The sequence below is a fragment of the Chiloscyllium punctatum genome, chromosome 40 (genome assembly GCF_047496795.1).
Source record: "Chiloscyllium punctatum isolate Juve2018m chromosome 40, sChiPun1.3, whole genome shotgun sequence".
Classification (NCBI taxonomy): domain Eukaryota; kingdom Metazoa; phylum Chordata; class Chondrichthyes; order Orectolobiformes; family Hemiscylliidae; genus Chiloscyllium; species Chiloscyllium punctatum.
In genome coordinates this window covers 44,015,475-44,042,793 of record NC_092778.1, presented here as the reverse complement: position 1 = coordinate 44,042,793, position 27,319 = coordinate 44,015,475, and the positions used below count along the sequence as shown (strand labels likewise).

Sequence of the window (27,319 nt, the reverse complement as noted above, 5' to 3'; positions counted from 1 at the left end):
TGTGCAAGAGACTGTGTGTTGTTTAATGGTGATTTCTTTTTGCTTTGCTGACAGGATATCTTCAAACAGGCAACAGAGGACCGTCTGACCAGTGCAAATGAATTGCCTTATTTTGAGGGTGACTTTTGGCCCAATGTACTAGAAGAAAGCATAAAAGAATTGGAGCAGGAAGAAGAGGAACGCAAGAGGGAAGAGAACAGCATCCCCAGTGAAACCCCTGATGTGAGTTTTTTGAGGAGACTGTGCTGAGGATTTTCTGGGTCATTGATTTTTTTTAATATACAAAGATGGCTTCATTTTTAAAAAATCTTGAGCCTTACCCTATTAGTACACTACAATATGTAAACATTACGTTGACTTTAAGCATGCAAGCATTCACTATGACAGTCCATTTCAGTCTGTTTTTTCCTGCCATTGCTGCCACTGTCTTCCTCCTTCAAAATTGTGGTAACGTGTCTGCAGTTAAGTTTTCTGCCACATGTATGATTTTCAAATTGAACGGCTGCAGCAATAAGCTCCATATAAACAGTCTGGAGTTTTTAACCTTAAACTTCACCAAAAACTTTCTGGAGTTATGATCAGTATATGTAATTGTCTCACACACATTACTAAAAACATAAATGTTGAAATATTGTAACGCCAACACCCAACGTAAGATCTCCTTCTCAATTGTGGAATATTTCTGTTGATGATTATTCAGTTTTCTGAAAAAATACCCAACAGATCTTTCTATCATCTTGTCGTCTTGCAAGAGTACAGCATAGACACCCACATCACTAGCATTGATAACTACCGTGAATGTCATTGCATAATTAGGTGTGGCTAACACTGGGACAGTGGTTAACACAGCTTTCAGGCTGCCAAATGCCTTCCACATGCCTTCCACTGTTAGTCAAGGACAGTATTACTTGTCCTTGTTTGAGGACTCATCTACTGAGGTAGTATGGGCTGAGGTTAGAAACAGGAAAAGAGAGATCACCCTGTTGGGATTTTTCTATCGACCTCCGAATAGTTCCAGAGATATAGAGGAAAAGATTGGAAAGATGATTCCTGGATAGGAGCGAAAGTAACAGGTTACTTTTCCAAATATTGACTGGAAATGCTATAGTTCAAGTACTTTAGGTGAGTCAGTTTTTGGAGGAGAAAGTGAGGACTGCAGATGCTGAAAATCAGAGTCCTGATGAAGAGCTTATGCTCGAAATTTTGACTTTCCTGCTCCTCGGATGCTGCTTGACCGGCTGTGTTTTTCCAGCACCACAATTTTTGGCATGGGTCAGTTTTTGTCCAATGTGTGCAGGAGGTTTTCCTGACATAGTATGTAGATAAGCCATCAAGAAGTGAGGCCACTTTGGATTTGGTACTGTGTTATGAACCAGGCCAGGAGTTAGATTTGAAGGAAAGTGAGCACTTTGGTTACATTTACTTTAACAATGGAAAGGGATAGGTATATTCTGCAGGGCAAGAGTTGTAGTTGAGGGAAAGGCAATTATGCAGATTGGCAAGATTTAGGATGCATAGAATGGGGAAGGAAACTGCAGAGGATGGACACGATTGAAATGTGGAGCATGTTCAAGGAACAGCTACTGCATGTCCTTGTTAAGTATGTACCTGTCAGGTAGGGAGGAAGTGGTTGTGCAAGGGAACTGTGGTTTATTAAATAAGTTGAATCTTTTATCAAGGAAGAAGGAGACTTTTTTTCCTGGACGTGTCAGTTTTTATTAAGTGTTCGTTTGTTGTCATTCTACACTTTGTTGAAGGCTGCAGCATCAACTAATTGTACATAATCTTCAAATGCAACAACAGCTTCTTCCAGCATATCTGTTTCCACCTTGTCATCTTCAACTACACATTGAATCTGTAACTTTTTGATGCCATAGCCCACAGGAACCAATTTGGAGGTACCCTAAAGTAAGCCATCCATTGTCACTGAATATACACATTCTTCCAATTTGACCATGTCAATTTCATCATCCCATGGTTTTACATCCAACAAAATAGATGATTTTGCAATAAGTGCTGGCTTTTTGGACTTCGTATTGAGCTAGACGTTCTTCTTTGAGCCTTTTAGCCTCTGCATTTTAGAGATTGATATCATTTGTCGTTGTCATCATCATCCACAGCTTTTGCTGATGTTGTATCTGCTACATTTTGTGGACCATTTTTACCGAGGGATTGCTTAACTCCTGGAAGGCAAGCCTTGGTGCTTTCGTAAGATAGAAAATTACTGTACCAACAAAGTGCATGGGAGAAATCAACTGATGATGGAGCATCAAGAGCTTCAAACACAGCTATGTCAGCTTGAGATGGAACATGCCCCTCTATGTAGCTCCTGTCCGCCAGGTAGTCATTCAGCACCTTGCAGCTGGAGGGGGATTTGAGGTCGCTGAATCCCATGTGTGTGAGGGGAGGGGTGGGAAGGCACTGAGGAGCAGGTGGCCTAATTCTGTCTGTATGTGTGAGAGGGGGCAGGTGGGCAAGTTCAGCAGCTCCCAGTCTCCAATGACCTGTCTGCGTCACATGCGAAGGAGGCTTATGTAAAGATAAGATGTGAAAGCTCAGTTAGGGTGCTTCAGAGTTACAAGTTAGCGAGGATGGACCTAAAGGAGAGAGCTAAGAAGAGCTAGGAGGGGACATAAGAAGTCGTTGAATGAAGGAAAACCCTAAAGCTTTCTATAGTTATGTCAGGAATAAAAGAATGACTAGGTTAAGATTAGGGCCAGTCTAGTGCAGTAGACAATAGGTGCAGGAGTAGGCCATTCTGCCCTTCGATTTTGCACAACCATTCAATATGATCATGGCTGATCATCCTTAATCAGTATCCTGTTCCTGCCTTATCTCCATAACCCTTGATTCCACTATCCTTTGCTTGAATTACCTATCTCCTCACCTCTCAGTGTCAACAATTGACTTGGTCCTGTATCTCTAAAAATCTTAATTTCTTTAACCACTCCTCCTGGCATACATTAGTAAACTTTACTTATACAAGTAAATTCTTTAGAGATCTGGTACTTTCTTGTCAGCCAACTTGGTTAAAAAGCAGCTTTCTAACTTCCACTATGCTTTCCTTTACCAATTCAACAAAATTCACAGGCTTAATCTGTTTTCCCACATCCATCTTCCCAGTGCATTTTCTAAACCACTAACACCGCGATTTCATGTGGCTTACTTTATTGCAGTGAAAGCATTGAGCTTTTTTACTTCTCTTCCCCCTCATGGATTTCCTTTTTACCCTGTGGTAAGCTATCTTTGCTATCATCAATGAGATCTCCTTTTCCCTTGTCGCTTGAGGATTTCTCTTTTCCCCAATTTCTAGCCTTTACAGATTGAAATTGATGTCGGAAGCCAAACTTTGATTTATAAACAAACTCTTAATCCTCTGCCACTTCTGCTGCTAATCTTGCAGTTTTCACTCTCTGCTCTTCCACATGAGTTCTCGGTAATTCACGAAGTGAATTTTTTAGCTCCTCCAAAATAATGGTTTCTCTCTCTTTGGAAGCTAAAAAGTTGTAAAAGAATGTACAACCTGATCAGGTTGGCTGAGAAGAAAGTGCCCGATCTCTAAAGAATTTACTTGTGTGAGTAAGGTTTACGCATATATTTTTGATGTATTTTCAATGTCCTTATCCACTCAGTAAAATTACTTTGTTTGATCCTTTCAAACTCTATATACATTTGACTAGGTTCCCTCATTAAATTCCTAAGATGTTGACAGAAGGCTTCTGGTACTAACTCATATGCACTTAAGGTGGCTTTCTTAAGTACCTCATGCTCCCCAGAAAACTCCTCTGATAGTGACACAAGTACCTCACTAGCTCTAGCTACCAACTTTGTTTGAATCAGCAAAACCAAAGGGTCAGCAGCCCTTCCATTTGTTTAGCCATTTTCTGAAATGAATTGAAAAAAACTTCTACATCCTTCTTGTTGAGCTGAGATGACACTTGGAATATTTAAACAGACCCTCATCAGGTCTTTGGCGTACAATGGGATTGCCCTTGTCAATACTCCTACCTTTGATCTCAACCTCTGCCATTTTAAATAGACTTTGAATTTTTGGTTCCAATCTCTGAAGTTCAAAAACACTCTCTTTCTCCCTTCTGCAAGGAAGCTCCCTTTTTTCTTTGTTTTTAATTGTAATTCAAACTGTTTCATTTACTTTTCTTTCTCTCTTTGTTCTGCCAGGGCTGTATTTCCTTTTCCCTTGCCATTGCCTCTAATTCAAGCTGCTTCATTTGCAATTGAATTTTAGCAATCTCCAATCATTCTGATGTATTCTGCCTGCTATAAATGTAGAGCTATTACTGTAATTATTTCCCCTTTCTTCGCAGACACAGGCAACACTTCAATTTGTTTCCCAATTCCGAAAGCTTTGCTAACTTTCTGTAAAACATCCGAAGTGACTTCTTTCACCTCCAGGAAACTGAGTGACTGAAAGAACCATTATTACGTATGGTACATCCTGTTTAAGCCAGCTGAATGCAACACCTGAAATTTTAAAAAAACAGCTCTCGCCACTCACTGTCTTTCCTAAACCCAACCTGGAATTAGAGATCTTGATCTGACAGGATCCCCCCAGTTTGTTATGAACCAGACCAAACTCTTGCAAAATATATTAAGAAGCTAGTCTAGACCTAACTTTTTTTCTTATTTTAAAGGTAAGGATAAGGCTTTGAGTTCCATATGCAATTTGATTGATCAAGTTATTGACTTTTTAAACACTTCAGTTAACATACAAAATAAAAACAAGAGAAAAATTGGCTTAACTGTAACTCCATTAAAATGTTTATCAAAATAATATTTTTATTAATAATTATTGGGAATTAACTGTTCTAATAAAGTAGCATCCCAGAAACACACCTTTTGGCGAAGGCAAAAGTAAAAGAGATTGTCTAACATGCAACTCTAACAGCAGGAAGAGAACCCTGGCTTTTAGTTGTAACAGGAAGGTATAAGAACATACTCATCCAGCTTCAAGACCCCAGCAACTGCAGAAAGCCACTAAAAATTCTGGTTCTGTGGGAGCTTGACCCTACCCACTCTGGCTACTTCTATTGTTCCAACTTTTTTTAATAGAACTCCAAGGCCTCTCAAGCTGTTTATTGAGTTTTAGCAGACTGCTCATTACTTCTGTCTCAACCTTCATACCAGCACATAATATACTGATTAAAGCCATAGTATGGTCACAGTGTCTGAAGAGAAACTATTCACATTTGCATATAGCTCAAAAACCAGAAGATGGCAATTGAGATGAAAAAAAAGCAATGATGACCACAGCAATAATGTCTTAGAAGGCTCTTCAAATGAGGTCATCTGCGTAGAGCTTAAAATAAAAAAAGGATGGTCACTTTGCTGAGATTATATTACAAGCTTCCCAACAGTCAATGAGTTAGAGGGGCAAATCAGTAAGCAAGTTACAAACAGGTGTTAAAGGAATAGAGTTGTACAAGTAGGGGCTTTCATCTTTGCCAACATTAACTGGGATCGAGCAAGTGTGAAAAGATTAGACTGAATGGAACTTTTAAAGTGGATCCAGGAGAGCTTTGTGTGCCACTATGTAGATAGTCCTACTAGAAATGGGGCAATGCTTGACCTTATCCTTGGGAATGAAGCTAGTCAGGTAGTTAAAGTTTTGGTGGCTGAATTTCTTGAGGATAGTGACCATAACTCTTAAGTTTCAAAGTAATTATGGAAAGAGATCAGGATAGTGCACAAATTAGGTGTTTAAAAGTTGACAAAGGCCAATTTCAATATCATTAAACAGGATCTGGCAAGCATAGACTGGGAGCAGCTACTTGCAAGTAAGTCTATACTTCAAAAAGTGAGACTCGTTTAAAAGTAGTGCAGTGAGAGTTCAAGGCCAGCGTATATCTCTTCAAAATGAAGGGAAAGGACAGCAAATCCAGGGAATCCTAGATATCGAAAGAAAAAGAAGGAAGCATGTGTTAGGTACAGAGCATTAAAAATTGGGAATTTCGAGTGTGTAATAGGTGGGTACCTAAAAAAAAGGAGTTAGGAAGGCAATGAGGGTCCACAAATATCTTTGGCACTTAAGAAAATCTCCAAACATTTTTCAAGTGCATAAAGAGTAAGTGTTAAGGGTTAAGAGTTAAGCCTACTGGACACCAAAAGGCTAATCTGAGTAGAGCCAGAGGACATTGACGAGGTTTTAAGAGAATATTTCTCACTCTGGAGAGTGAGAAACTTCACAAAGGAGAAAGACTTTGAGCTGGAGTTTGCAATTGGGATGATGAGGTTCATGAGCATGTTAAGATTAATTTGAAGGAGGAATATTTTAGCAGGCATAAAGGTGCATAAATCTCCAGGGTCTGATGAGATGTTTCCCAGGCTGCTGTGGAAGGCAAAGGAAGAGATTGCTGGGACCCAAGCAGAGATATATATAAAACACTTTAATGACCACATGTTAAGTACCAGATGACTGGCGAGTAGCGGATATGTGAGAAATACAGCAAGAATAGGCCAGGAAATTATAGACCAGTTAGGCCCAAGGTAGGGAAATTATTAGAAAAGGTTCCAAGGACAGAATTCGTCAACACATTGAAAGGCAGGGATTGATTGGGGATAGTCAGAATGGATTTTTTTCAAGGGAAATCCTGTCGGACTAATTTAATTGTTTTTTGAAAAAGTGATGAAATATATTGATACGGGTGGTGCAGTTGATGTTGCTTACATGGACTTCAGCAAGGCCATTGACAAAGTTCCACATGGAAGGCTGGTCCACAAGCCATGGGATCCAGGCAAGTTGCAAACATAATCCAAAATGGGCTTACAAATAGGAGGCAAAAGATGATGATGGATGGTTGCCTTTGTGATATTAAGCTTCTGACCAGCAGTAAGGGCTAGGACTCTTGTTTTGTTGTGTATATTAATGTCTTGGATGTGAATGTAAAGGGTGGTATTAATAGATTCGTAAAAACCACGAAAATTGGTGGAGGTGTTGATGATGAGGACGATGGTCTCAAGCTGCAGTCTGATATTGATCAACTGGTAAATTGGGCAGAGCAACGATAAATAGAATTTAAGTGTCAGTAAAGTGTGGAGCTAGAAAAAGTACAGCAGGTCAAGCAGCATGAAAGGAGCAGGGCAGTGATGCTTCAGATTGGGATCTGTCATGAGAACTGCTTGACCTGCTGCTTTTTCTAGCTCCACACTTCACTAACTGACTTTCCAGCATCTGCAGTCCTCATTATATCCTAGATAGAATTTACTCCTGACAAGGTAATGCATTTTGGGAGGTCTATTAGGGGGAAGGATTTAGACAATGAATGGTAAGTCTCTAAGGTGTATTGAGGAGCAAAGGAACCTTGATGTACAAGGCCATAGGTGGACAGAGTGGTGAAGAAGGCATGTACATGATGGTTGCCTTCATTAACCAGGATATAGGAGTTGGGAAGTCTTGTTGCAACTTTACAAGACATTGGATAGCTACAGATGGAATACTGTGTGTAGTTCTGGTTGCCACACTGTCAGAAGGACTTTGTTGCTCTGGAGATGATGCGGAGGAAATTAACCAGAATCTTGTCCTGATAGGCTGGGTTTGTTTTCCCTGGAGCAGGAGAGGTTGAGGGGTGGTCTGATTGACGTACAAAAAATTATGAAAGGCAGAGATAGAGCAGATTGTGAGAATCTTTTCCTCATACAGACGTATTTAAAATTAGAGGACGTAGTGGAGTGAGTGGATAGACGTGATCCGAAGAACTTTGTTTTTACCCAGAAATAAGCATGTTATCAGAGTATGTTGGAGGCCAATGCTCTGGCAACATTTAAGACATATCTGGATAAGAAATGTCAGGGCATAATAGGCTATGGACCAAATTTCGGTAAGTGGGATTAGTATAGTTTGATGTTTATTGGTCGCCATTTACATGGTGGGCCAAAGAGCTTGCTTCTGTGCTGTATGACATGAGGAAAATGTCATTGGTTAATATCTGGAATCACCACCTGAGAAAATTATGGAGGAAGTTTCAATCCTCACTTTCAAAACAGAATTGGATGATTATATTTTCAAAAAAATGTGATAAAACAAAGGAGATGGTGAATTGCTTTCAGAGAGTGGACATGTCATCATCCTATAATTGAAGTTTACTTTCAGTCTTCACAGACAAGCTGGGAATTAGCAGTAGTCCCAACCATTCTGAAATTGCTGCATGGCCAAATGAGACTTTACATTTTGGAAATGTATTTGCTTTGTAATGTTGAGATGTGTGAATTTGAGATCAAGCAGCATTTTCCCTTATTTGTACTTTTCAAATTTACTAATTGTGAACAAAAATACTTGTACGGAAGAATGAAAATACTTGTTTCAATTTTTACACCTTTCCAGGGTACAGATGCTGTAGGAAGGATAGAAAGGGGGCAAGAGAGGAGGGAGGAGTGCTGTTTTTGATCAGGGATAGCATTATAGCTATACTTAGGGAGGACATTCCTGGGGATATGTTCAAGGAAGTTATTTGGGTGAAACTGAGAAATAAGAGGATGATGACCTTACTGGGATTAGACTATAGACTCCCCCCAATAGTCATTGAAAAATTGAAAACAAGTTTGTAAGGAGGACTCCGTTATCTGTAAGAATAATAGAGTGGTTATGGTAAGTGATTTTAACTTTCCAAATGTAGACTTGGACTCCCATAGTGTTGAGGGTTTAGATGGAAAGGAATTTGTGCAAGAAAATTTTCTGATATTTGTATCATCGACAGTCACAGGTGAGGTGCTGGAAGACTGGAGGTTGGCTTATGTGGTGCCACTGTTTAAGAAAGATGGTAAGGACAAGCCAGGGAACTATAGACCAGTGAGCCTGACCTCGGTGGTGGGCAAGTTGTTGGAGGGAATCCTGAGGGACATGATGTACATGTATTTGGAAAGTCAAGGACTGATTAGGGATAGTCAACATGGCTTTGTGCATGGGAAATCATGACTCACAAACTTGATTGAGTTTTTTGAGGAAGTAACAAAGAGGATTGATGAGGGCAGAGCAGTAGGTGTGATCTATGTGGACTTCAATAAGGTGTTCGTCAAGGTTCTCCATGGGAGACTGATTAGCAAGGTTAAATCTCACGGAATACAGGGAGAGCTAGCCATTTGGATACAGAACTGGCTCAAAGGTAGAAGACAGAGGGTGGTGGTGGAGGGATGTTTTTCAGACTGGAGGCCTGTGACCAGTGGAGTGCCACAAGGATCAGTTCTTGGTCCTCTACTTTTTGTCATTTACATAAATAATTTGGATGCGATCATAAGAGGTGCAGTTAGTAATTTTGCAGATGACACCAAAATTGGAGGTGTAGTGGACAGCGAAGAGGGTTACCTCAAATTACAACAGGATCTTGACCAGATTGCCAATGGGCTGAGAAGTGGCAGATGGAGTTTAATTCAGATAAATGCGAAGTGTTGCATTTCAGGAAAGCAAATCTTTGTAGGACTTAATGGTAAGGTCCTAGGAAGTGTGGCTGAACAAAGAGACCTTGGAGTGCAGGTTCGTAGCTCCTTGAAAGTGGAGTCGCAGGTAGATAGGATAGTGAAGAAGGCGTTTGGTATGCTTTCCTTTATTGGTCAGAGTATTGAGTACAGGTCATGTTGCGGCAGTACAGGATATTGGTTAGGCCTCTGTTGGGATATTGCGTGAATTCTGGTCTCCTTCCTATCGGAGAGATGTTGTGAAATTTGAAAGGGTTCAGTAAAGGTTTACAAGGATGTTGCCAGGGTTGGAGGATTTGAGCTATAGGGAAAGGCTGAATAGGCTGGGGCAGTTTTCCCTGGAGTGTCAGAGGCTGAGGGGTGACCTTATAGAGGTTTACAAAATTATGAGGGGCATGTCTCTTCCCTGGGGTTGGGGAGTCTAGAACTAGAGGGCATAGGTTTAGGGTGAGAGGGGAAAGATATAAAAGAGACCTACGGGGCAGCTTTTTCACACAGAGTAGTACGTGTATGGAATGAGCTGCCAGAGGATGTGGTGGAGGCTGGCACAATTGCAACATTTAAGAGGCATTTGGATGGGTATATGAATAGGAAGGGTTTGGAGGGATATGGGCCGAGTGCTGGCAGGTGGGACTAGATTGTGTTGGGATATCTGGTAGGCATGGACGGGTTAGACTGAAGGGTCTGTTTCCATGCTGTACATCTCTGTGACTGAGTATGCGAATGTACCTACAAAACAAGGTGCAAAACTTGACCTACTCCTGGGAAATAGGTAGGGCAGGTGACTGAGGTGTCAGTGGGGGAGCATTTTGCTGCCAATGACTATAATTCTATTTGTTTTGAAATAATGATCGAAAAAGATAGACTGGATCTGAAAGTTGACGTTCTAAATTGGGGGAAGGCCAATTTTGACTGTATTAATTAGGCCAGAACTTTCAAAGGATGATTGGGGACAGACGTTTGCCAAGGGACGTCTGGAAAATGGGAAACTTTCAAAAATGAGATAACGAGAGACCAGAGACAGTATGTTCCTCTTAGAGTGAAGTTGTAGGTGTAGGGAATGCTGGATGGCTAGAGAAATTGAGTTTTTGGTCAGGAAAAAGAAGGAAGCATAGATCAGGTATAGACAGCAGAGATAGAGTGATTCCCATCCTCGAGGGAAATTAGGAGGGCAAAAAGGGGACATGAGATAGATTTGGCAAATAGTGTTCAGGAGAATCCAAAGGGATTCCACTAACATTAAGGACAAAAGAGTAACTAGATCAGCAAGGCCACCTATGTGTGGAACCACAGGAAATAGGGGAGGTACTAAACAAGTATTTTGCATCAGTGTTTGCTATGGAAAAGGGTATGGAAAATAGAGAACGTGGAGAAATAAATAGTTATATCTTGAAAAATGTCCACGTTACAGAGGAGGAGACGCTGGACATCTTAAAACACATAAAGGTAGATAAATCCCCAGGACCTGATCAGGTGTACCCTAGAACTCTGTGGGAAGCTAGGGAAGTAGTTGCTCGGCCCCTTGCTGAGATACTTGTATAATGGACAGTCACAGATGAGATGCAAGAAGTTTGGAGGTTGACTAACATGGTGCCACTATTTAAGAAAGGTGGGAAGGAAAGGCTAGGGAACTATAGACCAGTGAGCTTAAAATCAGTGGCGGGCAGGTTATTGGAGGGAGTCCTGAGGGACACGATTTACATGTATTTGGAAAGACAAGGACTGATTAGGGATAATCAGTGTGGTTTTGCAGTGAGAAATCAAGTCTCACTAACCTGTTGAGTTTTTTGAAGAAGTAACAAAGAAGATTGATGAGGGCAGATCAATGAACATGATCCATATGGACTTCAGTAAGGCGTTCAAAAAGATTTCTCATAGTAGGCTGGTTAGCAAGGTTAGACCACATGGAATACAGGGAGAACTAGCCATTTGGATTCAGAACTGGTTCGAAGGTAGATAACAGGGTGGTGGTGGTGGGTTTGTTTTCAGACTGGAAACCTGTGACCATCAGTGTGCCACAAGGATTGGTGCTGGGTCCACTGCTTTTTGTCATTTATATAAATTATTTGGATGTAAATGTAGGAAGTAAGGTTAGTAAGTTTGCAGATGACACCAAAATTGAAGGTAGAGACAATGAGGAAGGTTATCTCAGTATAACAGGATCTTGATCAGTTGGGTCAATGGGCCGAAGAGTGGCAGATGGAGGTTACTTTAGATAAATATGAGGTGCTGTGTTTTGGAAAAGTAAATCAGGGCAGGACTAATACACTTAATGGTAAGGTCTTGGGGATTGTTGCTGAAGAAAGAGACCTTGGAGTGCAAGTTCATAGTTTCTTGAAAGTTGAGTCACAGATAGATAGGGTAGTTAAGAAGGTGTTTGATATACTAGTCTTTATTGAACAGTGCATTGAGTGTAGTAGTTGCGAGGACATTGGTTAGGCCACTTTTGGAATACTGCATGCAGTTCTGATCTCCCTGATCATCCTAGAAGGATGTTGTGAAACTTGAAGGGGCTCAGAAAAGATTTAGAAGGATATTGCCAGGGTTGGAGGGTTTGAGCTATAGGGAAAGGCTGATTAGGCTGGGGCTACTTTCCCTGGAGCATCAGAAGCACGTTATAGAAGTTTATAAAATCATAGACATGGACAGGGTGAATAGCCAAGGTCTTTTCCCCAGGGTGTGCGAGTCCAAAACGAGAGGGCATTGGTTTAAGGTGAGAGAATAAAGATTTAAAAGGGACAAAAGGGGCAACATTTTCACACAGAGGGTAGTGTATACATGGGATAAGCTGCCAGAGGAAGTGGTGAAGCCTGGTAAATAATGACATTTAAAAGGATGCGCATATGGATAGGAAAGGTTTAGAGGGATATGAGCCAATTGTTAACACGTGGGAGTAGATTAATTTAGGATATCTGGTCAGCATGGGCGAATTGAATCGAAGGGTCTATTTCCATGCAGTATGTCTCTATGACTCTATTTGATCCAACCATGATTTAAAAATTGATCCTTCTACCATGTTTAATAGAAGTGAAGTCTGTTGGTGATGAGTTTCTAATTCAGTCTTCACATGGAATCAGCATGGTGGTTTGATAACTTGGTTATGATCTGCACTTGAGAAATGTGACCATTTAAAGTTGTGATTCAAGCTTTAATCTCTGCTTTGGTAAATGGTTAATGTGAATTTAGACCTTGGTCAAGATTATGATTAGATTAGATTACAGTGTGGAAACAGGCCCTTCGGCCCAACAAGTCCACACCGACCCGCCAAAGCGCAACCCACCCATACCCTACCCCTACATTTACATTTACCCCTTACCTAACACTACAGGCAATTTAGTATGGCCAATTCACCTGACCTGCACATCTTTGGACTGTGGGAGGAAACCGGAGCACCCGGATGAAACCAACGCAGACACGGGGAGAACGTGCAAACTCCACACAGTCAGTCGCCTGAGGCGAGAATTGAACCCAGGTCTCTGGTGCTGTGAGGCAGCAGTGCTAAGCACCTTGCCACCGTGCCGCCCCACAATTAGAGGAGCTAACAAAAAAAGGCATACAGTTCTACTATTCAAGAGATATGTTAATAAGCAATGTGAGTAGGGCACATGACGAGCCAGAAAAAATATAACAGTTAAGTGATTGGGCAACAAGATGGAATAATGGAGGTTAATTACAGGATGTGTGTGGTTTTTCAGTTGAGTTGTAGTAACAGAAGAGCATATTTGTTAAAAACATTAAACATTTAAACGTTGATGTTTAGAGAGGCCTGAACTTTTACAAGAAACAAAACCTGCAGGTACATCAAGTGATTAGAAATGCAAATAGTGCATTGACCTTTGTTGGAAGGAGACCAGAATGCAAGTCAAAGAAATCTTGCTACAATAATATGGGACAAATGTAGAAAATGCTCGAGAAACTGAGCAGGTCTGGCAGCATCTGTGGAGAGAAAAACAGAGTTGATGTTTCAAGTCTTTAATGACTTTTAATGTCAGGCTCAAAACATTAATTCTGTTTTGCCCTCTCCACAGATTGTTCCAGACCTGAGTTTCTCCAGCATTCTCTATGCTTGTTTCAGATTTATAGGCATATGCAACACTTTTGCTTATATACAGTTGTGTGGGGTACACAACTGGAATATTATGTGTAGTTTTGGTCTCTATTTTTGAGGGAGGTCATACAGCAAAGATTGACTAAATTGGTTCCTGGGATGAGAAGGTTGTGCTGTGATGAGAGGCTGAACAAATTGGAACTGTACTCTCTGGGGTTTAGAAGAATGAGAGGTGATGTTATTGTAACGTACAGGATTCTGAAGGAGCTTAACAGGGCAAATACTTGGGTTGTTTCCCCTGCCTGAGAAAACTGGCGCAACATGGCAGCCTCAGGGTGAGGCATATCATTCAGAGCTGCACTAAGATGTAATTTCTTCACACAGCATTGAAAATCTTTAGAATTCTTTACCTTGGAGAGCTGTGAGTACTCCGTCGTTGAATATGTTCAGGTTTGAGGGTGACAGATTTTTGATCTGAGGGAATCAAGGAATATAAGGAATGGACAGGAAAATGGAATTGAGATAGATTAACTATGACTTGATAAGTCATATGAACTACCTCCTGTAATTCTTATGCTCTTAAATCCATATGCTGTGATCGAAGAGTCTGCAGTGAAGTAGACTCCAAGCACAAAATCTTAGCATGTATATGAAAATAAAGCTGTCAAGATTTTTTTAGTTGCATTCTATATTTAAAATATTCTTTAGAAGAACAGTCATGGTGGATTGCTGTTCTGTGTTAGGCATCTAAGATTGTTAATTATCCTTTTTATACCCATTTCCAGGGAAAGAAAGGAGACAGCAAAAATGCAAAGAAAAAGAACAACAAAAAAACAAATAAGAATAAAAGCAGCATTAGCCGGGCCAACAAGAAAAAACCTGGAATGCCAAATGTAGCTAACGACTTGTCACAGAAGTTGTATGCAACCATGGAAAAGCATAAAGAGGTACTGGAAGTAATTCTTAAATTCTGCCTAATTAAATATGTTTCCTTTTCCTCCTGTACATTTGACTTTTTTGGAAAATATGGGGTACATATGTCTTTAATATGATTTTTCTTTTAAAATTAGCATCCCCTAAGAGGAGAAAGGTCACTGACTTGCTTGTTACACAGCAGTTTGTGTTTAGATGTCCATTTATAAACAATGATTAAGTTCAACTGAACTTCAGGGGAAAACCATCAACTAGGACCAGACAACTCATTCATCATCATGATCAATGCACAACCAAGAATAATGCCTCAATAAATATACAGAACATAGCCTGCACGCTGGGAAGCATCAGCATTCACTTGAGAGGCTAGGAAAAAATTAATAAGGTGGAAGTTAAAGAATGAAGGCTAACATTTCAGATTTCCGAATAATCCAATTCAATCATATTATACCTTGAGATATCAGTTAAACTTTTATACATGTTATATTGATTCTGTTTTGCTGTCTCCTGAACTTAACCAGCAACATTGCTGGGTACTAAAGTTTTAGAACATTGGGAGTTTGGATTTTTAGCTAATGATATGTGAATTTTTGTGTGTCTGTGTGAGGATGGTTTAATATTTGACCTGGAGGTCAGTCACTATCCGACAAGCAGGAGGATGGACATTTTCGGGCTTATGCTCAAAACGTCAGTTCTCCTGCTCCTCAGATGCTGCCTGACCTGCTGTGCTTTTCCACCACTACACTCTCGACTCTGATCTCCAACATCTGCAGTCCTCACTTTCTATTAATGTTTGACCTGTCAGTATTTCTAGAGCCCTGATTTTTTAAAAAAACATGAGAAAGAGAGTTCATGGAGTGATATTGGGAATTGAGAGTTTTATGGTTGGACAAAGCAAACATTGCATACATTTGCTTGCTTTCAGATTAGAAGAATCAGGAATTGATTTTTATTTGCTTCAAGGCTGGAAAATATCATAACTTGCAAAGTTATTTGCAGAAGTTCTGGTTGAAGTTAAATGTATGAGCCTTTACTCCTGGAGAAAATAATTCACTTAGGTTGTAAATAGGTTATCTTAATGTAAGTTGAAAGCTTCAGACCAGAAGTGTTCGGTTAGAACCCTGAAGGAGTTATTCAGAGTTTAGAAAGTCTCACCTCAATTATGTAACTAATCAAGAAAAAGGTTGTTCCACTTTCAAGACCAGGAATTGAAAGAAATGTAAGTCAAACTTATGGATCTGATAGAGAAAGGAATGATCTCATGTTTGTGCACTGTTGGGGCAGCACAGTGGCTCCGTGGTTAGCACTGCTACCTCACAGCGCCAGGGACCCAGATTCAATTCCCACCTCAAGCCGCTGTCTATGTGGAGTTTGCATGTATCTCTGTATCTGCGTAGGTTTCCTCCCACAATCAAAAAGATGGGAAGGTCAGGTGAATTGGCCATAATAAATTGCCCATAGTGCTAGGTTCATTAATCAGGGGTAAATGTAGGGGAATGGATCTGGATGGGATACTCTTCGGAGGTTCAGTGTGGAGTGGTTGGGCCAAATGGCCTGTTTGCATGCTGTAGGGAATCTAAATAAAAAATAAATAAAATAAAGTGGTAATTTTTGGACAAATGGGACTATTTTAAAATCTTACAAATTATTATATATAAAAAGCTTGGTTTATTCTATTCTACATTTTTAGCATAATAGATTTTTGTTTTATTGTTAAAACCTACTCTACAGCATTGAGTGTTTTTAATATGATAGTGTGTCAATTAGATTTTAGTCTGAGGTCTAGCTTGTCCAATAATAATAACATCATAAGTGGGGCTCTTGCAGAATTTGGGTTCACAGGATTTGAGAGCGATTTCTGTTCCTTTGTTAAAATAAGTATTATGTGGTGGTTCTAGACACAAAATAGATGCATTGAAGTGACGTTTACTGCACAAATTTTGAAGATGGCTTTGAATATTGCAAAGGGCTTTCTGGAAGTGGAAAATCTAATTGTGGGTTATCTGAAATAGTTGATTAAAGCTAAACTGAGACAGTTAGTAGAAAACTTAGAAGTAAAAGAGTCATTTTCCCCACGTAGAAATGTCAGTTACCAGGGGATGTAGGTTTACAGTTAAAGGGGGTGAGTTTCTAAAGATGTGAAAGGCAGGGTTTTTTTTAACCCAGAATGCACTGCCAGAGAAAGTGGTAGAGGTGGATACAATTGCAATGTTTAAGAGGCACCTTTGATAGATAAATGAATAGGAGGTAAAGGGATACAAACCGCATAGACACAAAAGGTTTTTAGTTTAGAAAGATATTATGTATCAGTGCAGTCTTGGTGGGCCAAAGGCCCTGTTTCTGTGCTGTGCTGTGCTGTGCTGTGCTGTGCTGTTCTTTGTTCTCTGTTTAAAAGCAGGATCACATAAGGATGAGTTGCTTTGTACGATTATATGACATTTAAAATTGGAAGAAGGTAAACCTGAAATTGAGGCATCACAACTGGAATTAGTTTAGATACAGTTAGAAATTAAAAAAACTTTAGAGGACAAAGAAAATCAGAAGATAATGGAAATGGGCAATAGAATTAAGAAAACTTAAAATGGAAGGGAGGAGGAGAAAGAAAAGCAAAGAGAGGTAAATTAAGAAAATTTGAACTCCAGTGAGGTAGGGATCATAGAGAATATGAGTTGGCCAAAGGAAAGCTTCGAGTAAAGGAAGGAGGGGGAGGCAGTAAGTCTGAGGATAATTCTGATTCCGAGGAGGAATTTGATTTCACTAAAAACCTGCACTAAATGCCTAAGTTTTCTGTGGACGGAGTCAAAAGAAGGCAACTAAACAGATCGAATGGCAAAAAGATATTTGGTCCTTAATGATAGTGTTTTGACAGATACAACAATGACTGTGAAAACCATTTTGTCAGAAATGCCATCTGCAGAGTATGAAACTGTCAAAAAGGCAATACTCGATGCTTACAAACACTTCCCAGTAACTTATCAATTGAAGCTACAAGAAAGAAACCTAATTGGACCTTTTGCAGAACTGGCAAACAAAAACAAATGTCTGGGGTCAAGGTTTAAGATCACTAAAGCTGGAGAAAAAAAATTGAGAATGTAAGGAGAATTGTGATTATGAAAGAATTCAGAATTAGCATTCCTGTAAACTTAAAACTTATTTAGATGTGCATCAAATATTAAAGACCAAGAATCAGCAGTTCTGACAGATACCCATGATATCTCTCTCAGATATGTAATAGGTGGAAAGATGGTTATATTAAAATCCTCAGTGAAATTTGGAGGTATAGAAAATCTAGGAATGCAAGAGAGAGTTTTAAAGAATAGACAGAAATATACCACAAAGTAATAAAGGACAAAGGTTAAAACCAAAAAAGTGATATAAAGATATTAACTTGCTTCACTTGTAATGTGAATGGACATCCCAAAGCCAATTCCAAGGCATTAAAATGAGAGACCAGTTGCAGTAGTACAAATATCTAAGGAATCTCCAAAAAAGGGGGGCATCAGGAAAAGAGGTTTAAATTAAAACTGTAGCAGTGGTACAAAGAGAACACATTTCTTTGGAATGTACTAAGAAGAGAGTGATGGCGCAGGACAGTCGTGAGAATTCTAATTTAAAAATTGAGAAGAAGAAACAGACCATTTGTGTTTCTGAGTATTGTATCAAAAGAAGTGTATCTTCCTATGCTTCAAATTAGGAAAGTAAACTAATATGACTTTATAACTGGAGAATTTGTAGTGGGAATAGTGTGATTAATTCCTGTAGAAGGAATTTGTTTTTACTTTGGGAAATTATTGGACAAATTTAAGGATATTGGCCTTACTAATGATTGAAGGTAAAAGAAGCTGAAATATTTCAGGAGGAACACGTTGGGTTGTTACCTGACTGCATTGTGACTGGATTTCAGGCTAATAGATTTAGACAAGAAAGAAATGAACCTATGAAACAGGGAGATGATTTGGTGATTCAGTATTTGCATACATTTTTGAAAATATAATTAAAAAGGATGCAAGTAAAGAGAATAAGGTGGATATGTTTATCCCATCTTTAATATGAATTGAAAGAATTGTTAGTAAGAGCCAACTCACATTAAATCAGAAACTATGCTTGAGTATTATTATTTGAAAAGCTAGGTAATAATGAGAAAATTTGAAGCCATCTCAAATACTAACTGATAAGGAATGGTCAGTGATCTATCAGGTGATAGCTCTATCGGGTTACCATGAAATCTTCAAGTAGCTCCCAAGATTCTAATGGTTGGTCATTTATATATTTGGAAAACACAAGTTAAAATGGTAAAATATTTTTATTGTCCAGGATTACATAAAGATGTGGTCCAACTTTGCTGGATATACCATATGTGGGAAACCCTAATTAATTAAACCTGCGCCTTTAAGTCCAGTACCAGCTTTTGAAAATTAGTTTAGTTAAGTCTTGATAGACAGTGTAGGACCCCTACCTTAAGATAGGAATGGTAGTATCCACACAATTTACAGAAACAGTACCCTTAGGAAAAATTACTGCAAAAAAAGTAGCTGAAAAGTTAGTTCAATTATTTACAAGATGTGGATTACCCAAAGAAATACAATTAGATCAAGGTTCAAATTTTATGCTGCAAATATTCAAAGAAATGGTGACTAGTTTGGGAATAAAACAATTTACGTCTTTCTATCTCTCTTAGTTTCAAGGTCCATTGGAAATATGGCATCAGATTTTGAAGACCATGCTCAGAGTTTATTGCCAATGATGTCCTAATGATGAGGACAAGGGCATTCCTTTGTCATTGTTGCCCATTTAGGGGCACTCCAAATGAGTTCACAGGGTTTAGTTCTTTTGAACTAATATATAGACATGAGATGAGAGGACCACTTAAACTAGTAAAGAAAATTTGATAAGCCATAGCTCAGATTAAACTTGCAGTCTGTGCTTCAAGTTTTCAAGTTCAAAATGTTATTGCTTGAAATGAAGTTAGTGTTGTTATCCATCTCTGAGGAACCATTCAACGCAAGATTCATTTGACCGTATCAACAACTCTAAGTTGTGTGTTTGTATACACGCCCACTGCAAGGTTCAGTGAGAGCAATAGGCAACAGCATGCTGTTCAGCATTGACTTTGGTTCTGGAAGCTGCTGCTGCTGTACGTGGATCTCAGATAAATAGGAATGCTGCGTATCGAATCAAAAAGCAACTCTTACGATATGAATTATGTAGTAAATCCTCCAGACAAGAAAAAAAATCAGTAGTCATATCAAGTTAGCATATTAGATATCATGATTGTTGACAGTAGTTAAAGGAATGATGAAAGTAGAAGAAAGTGAAATAGAAACATCAGGCTAATTGGATAGTGAATCTGAAGTTAAAAATTCAAAAGTTAAGCTTTCAATTGGATTGGATAATAGATGTGCTTAAAAGGTTAGATGGCACTGTGTTTTATCTACCAGGAACCTATTGTAATGACTTATGAAGGAAAATAATAAATCCACTTGTATGAATAATCCAGGAGAAACAGTTTTGGCTGTTCATATTGTTAATGATGGGGTGGAGTGTCTGTGTATCACAACATTCTGACAGACTCAATCCAGATAGGTTAGGTCGTCAGGGAAGAGAATCAGTTTATGATGGGCAATGGCATAATTGAATAATGTTATGGGTAAAGCTTACAATCATGATGGTGCCAAAACTAGTTTGATCACAGAAACTCTATATAGTTTAATCCAGTGTCATCGTGATAATAAAAGTGGACTCCAACCCTATTCCAAGATTGGAAAGCTGCGTTGAACGAATTGGACAAGCACAATAAAAGTATTTTGGCAAGTTTCATTGGCTGGTAGAGTGAATAAGTAAGGGCTTTTGTAACTTTGAATGAATCTCTTCGATGTAAAGACATGCTGTTGAATGTAAAATAGACAAGTGACCTTTGAACATGTCTGAATACTAGGGGGTGTGCATTTAAGGTGAAGGGGGAATGTTCAAAGGAGATGCGGGGGGCAAGTTTTTTTACACATGTAGTAGGAGTTTGGAACATGTTGTTGAGGTAGATATGATAGGGGCATTTAAAGGACTTTTGGATAAGCACATGAATATGCAAGGAATAGAGGGATATGGACCAAGGGCAGGCAGAAGGGATTAGTTTAATTTGGTGTCATGTTCCATGCTGTACTATTCAGTGTTATAAGTAACCGATAAAAAGTTGTATGGATTGCAGCAACAATTTGGTTGTATTTAACCAAATCTGAGAACAACATTCACACCACTTGACAGAACTATTTGACTGTTTACAAAAAGCCAATCTGATTATAAATCTGGCTAAAAGTGAATTTGCCAAAGTAAAAGTGACTTATCAAGGCCACATGTAGGAAAAGGCAAGTAGCATTAAGAGAAGTGAGTGCAAAGGAAATTTGGGATTTTCCCATGCCTTAGACAAAATGTGAAATTTAGCATTTTTTGGCATGAGTGTATTTTTTAGCACTCAAATCTGCAGCATTGTGTTTCAGTGATGGAGTTCCCCATTAAATTAAGAACAAAACAAAATACAGTCTGTTGAGCCACATTTCACCCTGGGATCTCACTTGTTCCTGTATCAGTAGTCTGAAGAGCTTTGTAAGTTGCAGCATTTCCACTCCCTGATTTGAAATGGGGAGGAAGAGAGGGGACATAATCAAAAAGGAGTGTTACTTTTCAGTTACTCTTTCAAGGCTGAGTTTAAAACCTAACTTAGAAGTTAGATGGTGGATCACTTGTTATTCAGACTGTTTTGGCTAACCTGGTAATGCTAAGGTCAACTAGAGCATGGAACTTTTTTTTCCTAGCTTTGACCATTTCAGGTATGTTATCCCCTTTTGACTGGTTAAGTTGGTGTTTTGCTGTGAGGATTTCAGTGGTGCCTCTTTCTCTGTTATTTAGGATGAAGTATATTGTATGAACTCATCATCCCTGCCAGCTCCAGACAGATACCCATAATAAGACAACCATCTAAAACCCACGACCCCACTTAGTCCTTGTGAATCAAGACCTGTAGTAATCATCAAGGTATAAGATGTTTTGTCTGTAGAAGTTTGTGATCAGATCCAAGAAGACAGTTACAGAAATTCCCTTTATCCTCATATTATAATTGTAAATGGAATGTGATTATATATTGGAGTGTCTGAGGTGGGATATTAGGGTGTGGCATGGTTCCATTTCTGTGAAATAGTTGTGAACAAACTTACCTATTTTTGGTTTAGCTAAATTTATTCTTTAGATTAACGCTATTGAGCAAGAAATGCATCACTTCTCCCAGTCTTCCTTGTTCCATTCTAATAGCACAATTTGTTACAGGTATTTTTTGTGATCCACTTCCATGCTGGACCAGTGGTGAACACATTGCCTTCCGTTGTGGATCCTGACGCCTTGCTGAGCTGTGATTTGATGGATGGCCGTGACGCATTCCTGACACTGGCCAGGGACAAGCATTTGGAGTTTTCATCATTGCGCCGTGCGAAGTGGTCCACCATGTGTATGCTGGTGGAGTTGCACAATCAAGGCCAGGACCGATTTGTCTACACGTGCAACGAATGCAAGCATCACGTAGAAACACGATGGCACTGTACAGTCTGTGAGGTGAGATTTGCTAACTCCTGCCATTCCTCTGTTTTTAAAGTATTTTAAATTAAGTGATCCTTGAAAATGTTTAATTTCTTGTTCGAGAGTTTTTTTTAAAGGGATGATAATTTGAAGTATGTGTTAGCCAGCTTTGGTTGGTGAAGTACAGCTGCAACATTCAGGTCACAAGTCACTGGGTTGATTCAGTTAACCCAGCAAGAATCGCTGCCTTTTGCCTGCAGAATCACTGAGAAATGAGGGTGCAAAATCATCATCTCACGTAAATTTGTATCAGTAAATGGGTAGCGATGAGAGGGAGCTTACCAGTAATGTCCAATAAGTTCATTTAGCCTACCGATGCTTACAGCCCACAATCACAGATGTGGAGAATACATATTGGATAAAGGCACTAAAAGGTGTCTTGACCTTATAGCCTAGTAATACTAGGCACCTTTTGGGAAGAAAGGTATGACAAGTGCCAGAAATGTTCTCCCTACCGCAGCTTTTAAGAACACAGATCTTTCATTCAGTTCCTTTCTAATGTATGTTAGTAATTGTTTTCAATATTTATATTCTAAACATCAAAATGATAAATGTGTTGAATTATGAAGATAATGGATATATTTACATTATATACATATAATAAAGTCTTGATATGCATTATTTGTCAGCTACTGATAAATTTTCAGATGTTTGTCAAAATGTAGTAGTTCTCACTTTTCATTATTCTCCTCTTCTCCAGGACTATGATCTATGTGTCAACTGCCACAACATTAAAGGCCATGAGCACAAAATGGTTAAATGGGGCTTAGGATTAGATGATGAGAGCAGTAACCAACCAGATCCACTTTCCAAGAGTCCACAAGAATCTCGCCGCCTCAGCATCCAGCGTTGCATCCAGTCTTTGGTTCATGCTTGCCAGTGCCGCAATGCCAATTGCTCATTACCATCCTGCCAGAAAATGAAGCGAGTTGTCCAGCACACCAAGGGCTGCAAACGCAAGACTAATGGAGGCTGCCCTGTCTGTAAGCAGTTAATTGCCCTCTGCTGTTATCATGCAAAACACTGCCAAGAGAACAAATGTCCTGTGCCATTCTGTCTCAACATCAAACACAAGCTGCGTCAGCAGCAGCTGCAACACCGGCTGCAGCAAGCGCAGATGCTCCGAAGAAGGATGGCCACCATGCAGCGCGGAAATGTGCCTCAGCAAAGTTTGCCTTCTCCTACCTCAACCGCGCCTGTTACACCCACTGGACAACAGCAACCCGGCACCCCTCAGACACCACAGCCTCAACCTCCACCTCTGACCCCACCATCCAACACCCTGCCAAGTGGCTTCCCCAATCCACCAAGGACGCAAACCCCAACCACTGTTTCACAAGGAAAGCCCACAAGCCAGGTATCACCACTTCCCCAGGCCCTTCCTGCTCAACCTCCACCAGCTGCAGCATTGGAAGTGGCTAGGCAGATTGAGTTGGAGGCCCAACAGCAGCAGCAGCTTTACCAAATGGCAAATATGAATAATGGTTTAGGAATAGCACGGCAAAACATGATTGGGCAACAGATTGGGCCTGTCAATCAGATGCCAGCTGTTGGTATGAAAGTCACTCGGCCTCCAATGGGTCAGGTAATTCCTGGCATGCAACCTGGACAGTGGCCACAAGGAACGACACTATCACAGTCACAGCCTGTGCAGACTGGCGTGCCCAGAAGTGGCATGCAAATGACTTCAGCACAGGCATCAGGGCAGAGAATGCCAGGAGCCCAGCAATCTCCACGTAGCAGCATCTCCCCAAATGCTCTCCAGGACCTCTTACGAACATTGAAATCACCTAGTTCCCCACAGCAACAACAACAGGTGCTTAATATTTTGAAATCCAACCCACAACTTATGGCAGCATTCATAAAGCAACGAACAGCTAAGTACCAGGCTAACCAACCTGGCATGCAGTCACAACCTGGAATGCAACCTCAACCTCAGCCAAGAATGCAACAAGCAGGCATGCATACTCAAGCAGGTATGCAGAATCAACTGCAGAATCTGAATCCTTTGCAGGCAGCTGCTCAGCGGCCTACCTTATCCCCGCAGCAGCAAAACTTGGGCAACATGAATACCCAGAGTCAAACAATGAACATGATGAACCCTGGACACAACCCTAACTTGGCAACTATTAGCCCACAGTACAGGGAGCTGTTCATCAGGTGCCAGCTCATACAGCAGCAGCAGGGAACTGGCATGGCTGGAGGAATAGCAGGTCACACACAGTTCCAGCAACCACAAGGACCAGCTTACCCACAAACAATGCCACAGCAACGAATGCAGCAACACATGCCCATGCAAGGTGGGCCTCTGGGACAAATCACCCAAATGGGACAGTTAAACCAGCTGAATCAACCAGGGATGGGAGCCGATGGGACTCCCACCATCCAACAGACGCTACAGCAGCGGATTCTGCAACAGCAACAGATGAAGCAGCAAATGGGCTCACCGGGCCAGCCCAACTCCATGAGCCCCCAGCAACACATGCTCTCAGGACAGCCGCAGTCATCTCACCTTCAGAGCCAACAGATTGCTACTTCCCTCAGCAACCAAGTGCGGTCTCCACAGCCGGTACCCTCACCACGGCCTCAGTCCCAGCCTCCACATTCCAGCCCATCACCAAGGATACAGCCACAACCTTCTCCCCACCATGTCTCTCCCCAGACTGGCTCCCCACACCCAGGACTAGCTGCGCCCCAGGCTAACCCCATGGATCAGGGACATTTTAGCACCCCAGAACAGAATGCAATGCTTCCACAACTGACTAATCCTGGTATTAGTGCTATTCATAGCGCCACTGGTGACTTAGGACTGGGTACTGATAGCTCCAGCCTATCGAGCTCCACTATTACATGTGACACACTAGAAAAGTTTGTGGAAGAAAACTTGTAGCATTTGGGAGCAATTTTTCCTGAGACTTTTTGTACTGAAAATTTCAGCTGTCTGGGGATGATCAATCCCTAGAAGGAACTGCAACTTCCTCAGTCATTGAGGGATGAATTGCTGTTAAAACACAAAGAATATATTTTTTGTTCAGACTGGTTGCACATTCTGGTCGTGTTTTTTTTTCCCTTTTTTGTTTCCTGTTTGCTTTTGTTGCTGATGACTCATTGCCTAATTTTTTTAAATGGAGAAAAAGCAAGTTCGTTATATTATTCATATTTTTATTTTGTATTTTTCAGACTTTCAGCATTTTTGTGTTTAAAACCAGGAAAGAAAATTTCCTGAAAAATGCAACATATAATGTATACCAATAATTTTCTGACGTGTTCTGGGAAGGTTTTTCTATAGTGAAGTCTGTGCGGACGTTTCAAGTATTAAATTTGTATAGATAGGAATAGACCATTGCACACGTACTGGCAAAAGCCAAACTTTGTCTTGCAGATGTAGAAATTGTTGCTTTGTTTCATGATAAACTGGTTTTAGTGAAACTAGGATGATCACTGATAGATTGTGCTGATTTTAATAGAAGACATATCCTTTCCTTTCCTCCTTTATTCTCTGTGAAACTTGAAATGAGAAGAAAGCAATTATAGTGTAAATCATGCAAGTTATATAATTACTATAAATAAGGAAACAAAACTCTCAATCACTGTATAAACTGGTTAAAACTCATTTCTTACTTATATACCATATTGTTAAATAAACTGTGTGCAACAGAAAACAGGTTTGTACTTCTTCAGTATTTAAAGAGGTGTGTTGAAAAGTAAAAGGGAATATGTGTTTAAATTCTCCCCCACTGCCTCCTGACCACCATCAAACATCCCCATGTTAACGGTCTTAGTGAGTCCTGTTAAGCTTCAATTCAGTTTTCCAAAGCTAAAAAGCTTAATCCTTAAAAAGGTTTTTGAGAATAGAAACTACTGAAAACTGGACTTTGAGACTTGCTTTAAGCCATTGACCTCCGCTGATTATCCTTTCACTAATCCTTTTCCTTTACTCTTCCCCAATACACAAATGCCTCCCTCCCTGTTGTCAGTCAGAATCCCCAGGAGAAAGGGGGGATTGACGACCAGAGTCATAAACGGTGATTTGGAAGAGATGGTCCCTGCTGCTGTGCTCTCCCTTTGTGCAGTTTTCAGTAAGTCGTCGTGTTTTTATTTTTAAAACTATCTTTTTTAAGAAAACAAGAAATTAAATTGTGTTGCTGCAGTTTTTAACTGGTGTAAAGTTTCAGAAACTTAATTCCTATGCGTCCTCAATCTACTCTCACCAGTGGTGTTACTTCAGCTGAGGATATAGAAGGATGGTTACTGCTAATCATTTGCTGCCATTGATGGATTTGTTGAAATTTTCATGGACTCTCTGAAAGTTAATCTGAGCTGCCTGCATGCAGGCATTGCTGTATATGTTTGTGAACTATACAAAATCGATGAGATACTCAACTGTGAAAAGTTTAAGCTTCATGCCCTATCACTGGGTATATCAAATAGCAGATGGTCGGAGTGTTTGGGGCTTTCTTTTGTTATTTTTGCTTTATGTATTCCTCTTTGTGTTTCATTTTATGTATCAATATTACTGTGTACGCATAGGAAGGTAGACAGTTTTTATTTGCCTTCTGTGGGATCCTTGCACGTTTTTTCTTTACAAAAGTTGGATGATCCATTCATCTGATCTACTTAAACTACAGTTAAGATCAATCAAAATAAAAGCTGCATTATTGTAACATGTATAAAATGCTACAGCAATTGTGTATTTGTTTATTCCTCTTCTTTCTGTTGACCCACTCAACTTCTGTATCAGATTTGGTTTTTGAAAAGTGGTTTGCAACAATTGGAGTCTGTTTAATGTGCGTTATTCTTCATTCCCCAGTGAAACAACTTGCCAGTATTTAACGTTGCTTTTAATTTATTTTATTTGTGTACTTGTTTGCTGCAAATATTTATTTTAAAATTAACATGAAAGGAGTGCACATGTCTGTTTAATTTGGAGGAAATATATTTAAAATCAAGACACCAGGAAGCCCCAGGAACTGACCTGGTGTTCTGTTGTATCCAAAGCATATGTCGATGCTGTAGACATAGTGATTTTCATGCATATCGTAGAGAATGTGTTGAATCTGAATTTAAGTGAATGTGAGGAGACCGATGAGAGAGGTTCCAGACTTGACAACCGAAGGTAGCAGCTTTTGTCTTCCATTGAGCCAACAACGAAGAGGGGCTGTTTGAGCTTAAGGAATATGTACCTTATACTGGTTTCAAAGGATATCTGTGACTTCTAAAGCAAGTAGTTTTTCCTTGTGTAATAACCTTCCGTTTGTCACCCCTGGGACCTAGCACAAGTTCAGAATGATT

General features: G+C 39.9%; 1 protein-coding gene and 1 pseudogene across 5 annotated transcripts in view; one reads left to right on the top strand and one right to left on the bottom strand.

The window, feature by feature from the left end:
• The window catches only part of LOC140464531 (CREB-binding protein-like), a 204,739-nt gene extending 178,019 nt beyond the window's left edge, over positions 1-26,720 (top strand). For 2 of the 5 annotated variants that reach the window (XM_072559706.1, XM_072559704.1), the window contains exons 28-31: positions 55-222; positions 14,260-14,421; positions 21,722-22,003; positions 22,728-26,719. In XM_072559706.1, coding sequence (XP_072415807.1) covers positions 55-222; positions 14,260-14,421; positions 21,722-22,003; positions 22,728-24,917 — 2,802 coding nt within the window. In that variant the 3' untranslated portion in view covers positions 24,918-26,719. Of the gene's footprint in view, positions 1-54; positions 223-14,259; positions 14,422-21,721; positions 22,004-22,727 lie in introns of all 5 variants that reach the window. The other 3 variants (XM_072559709.1, XM_072559705.1, XM_072559707.1) reach the window with 2 other exon arrangements.
• LOC140464770 (elongation factor 1-beta pseudogene) lies at positions 1,742-2,394 on the bottom strand (annotated as a pseudogene).
• Positions 26,721-27,319: the final 599 nt, after the last annotated feature.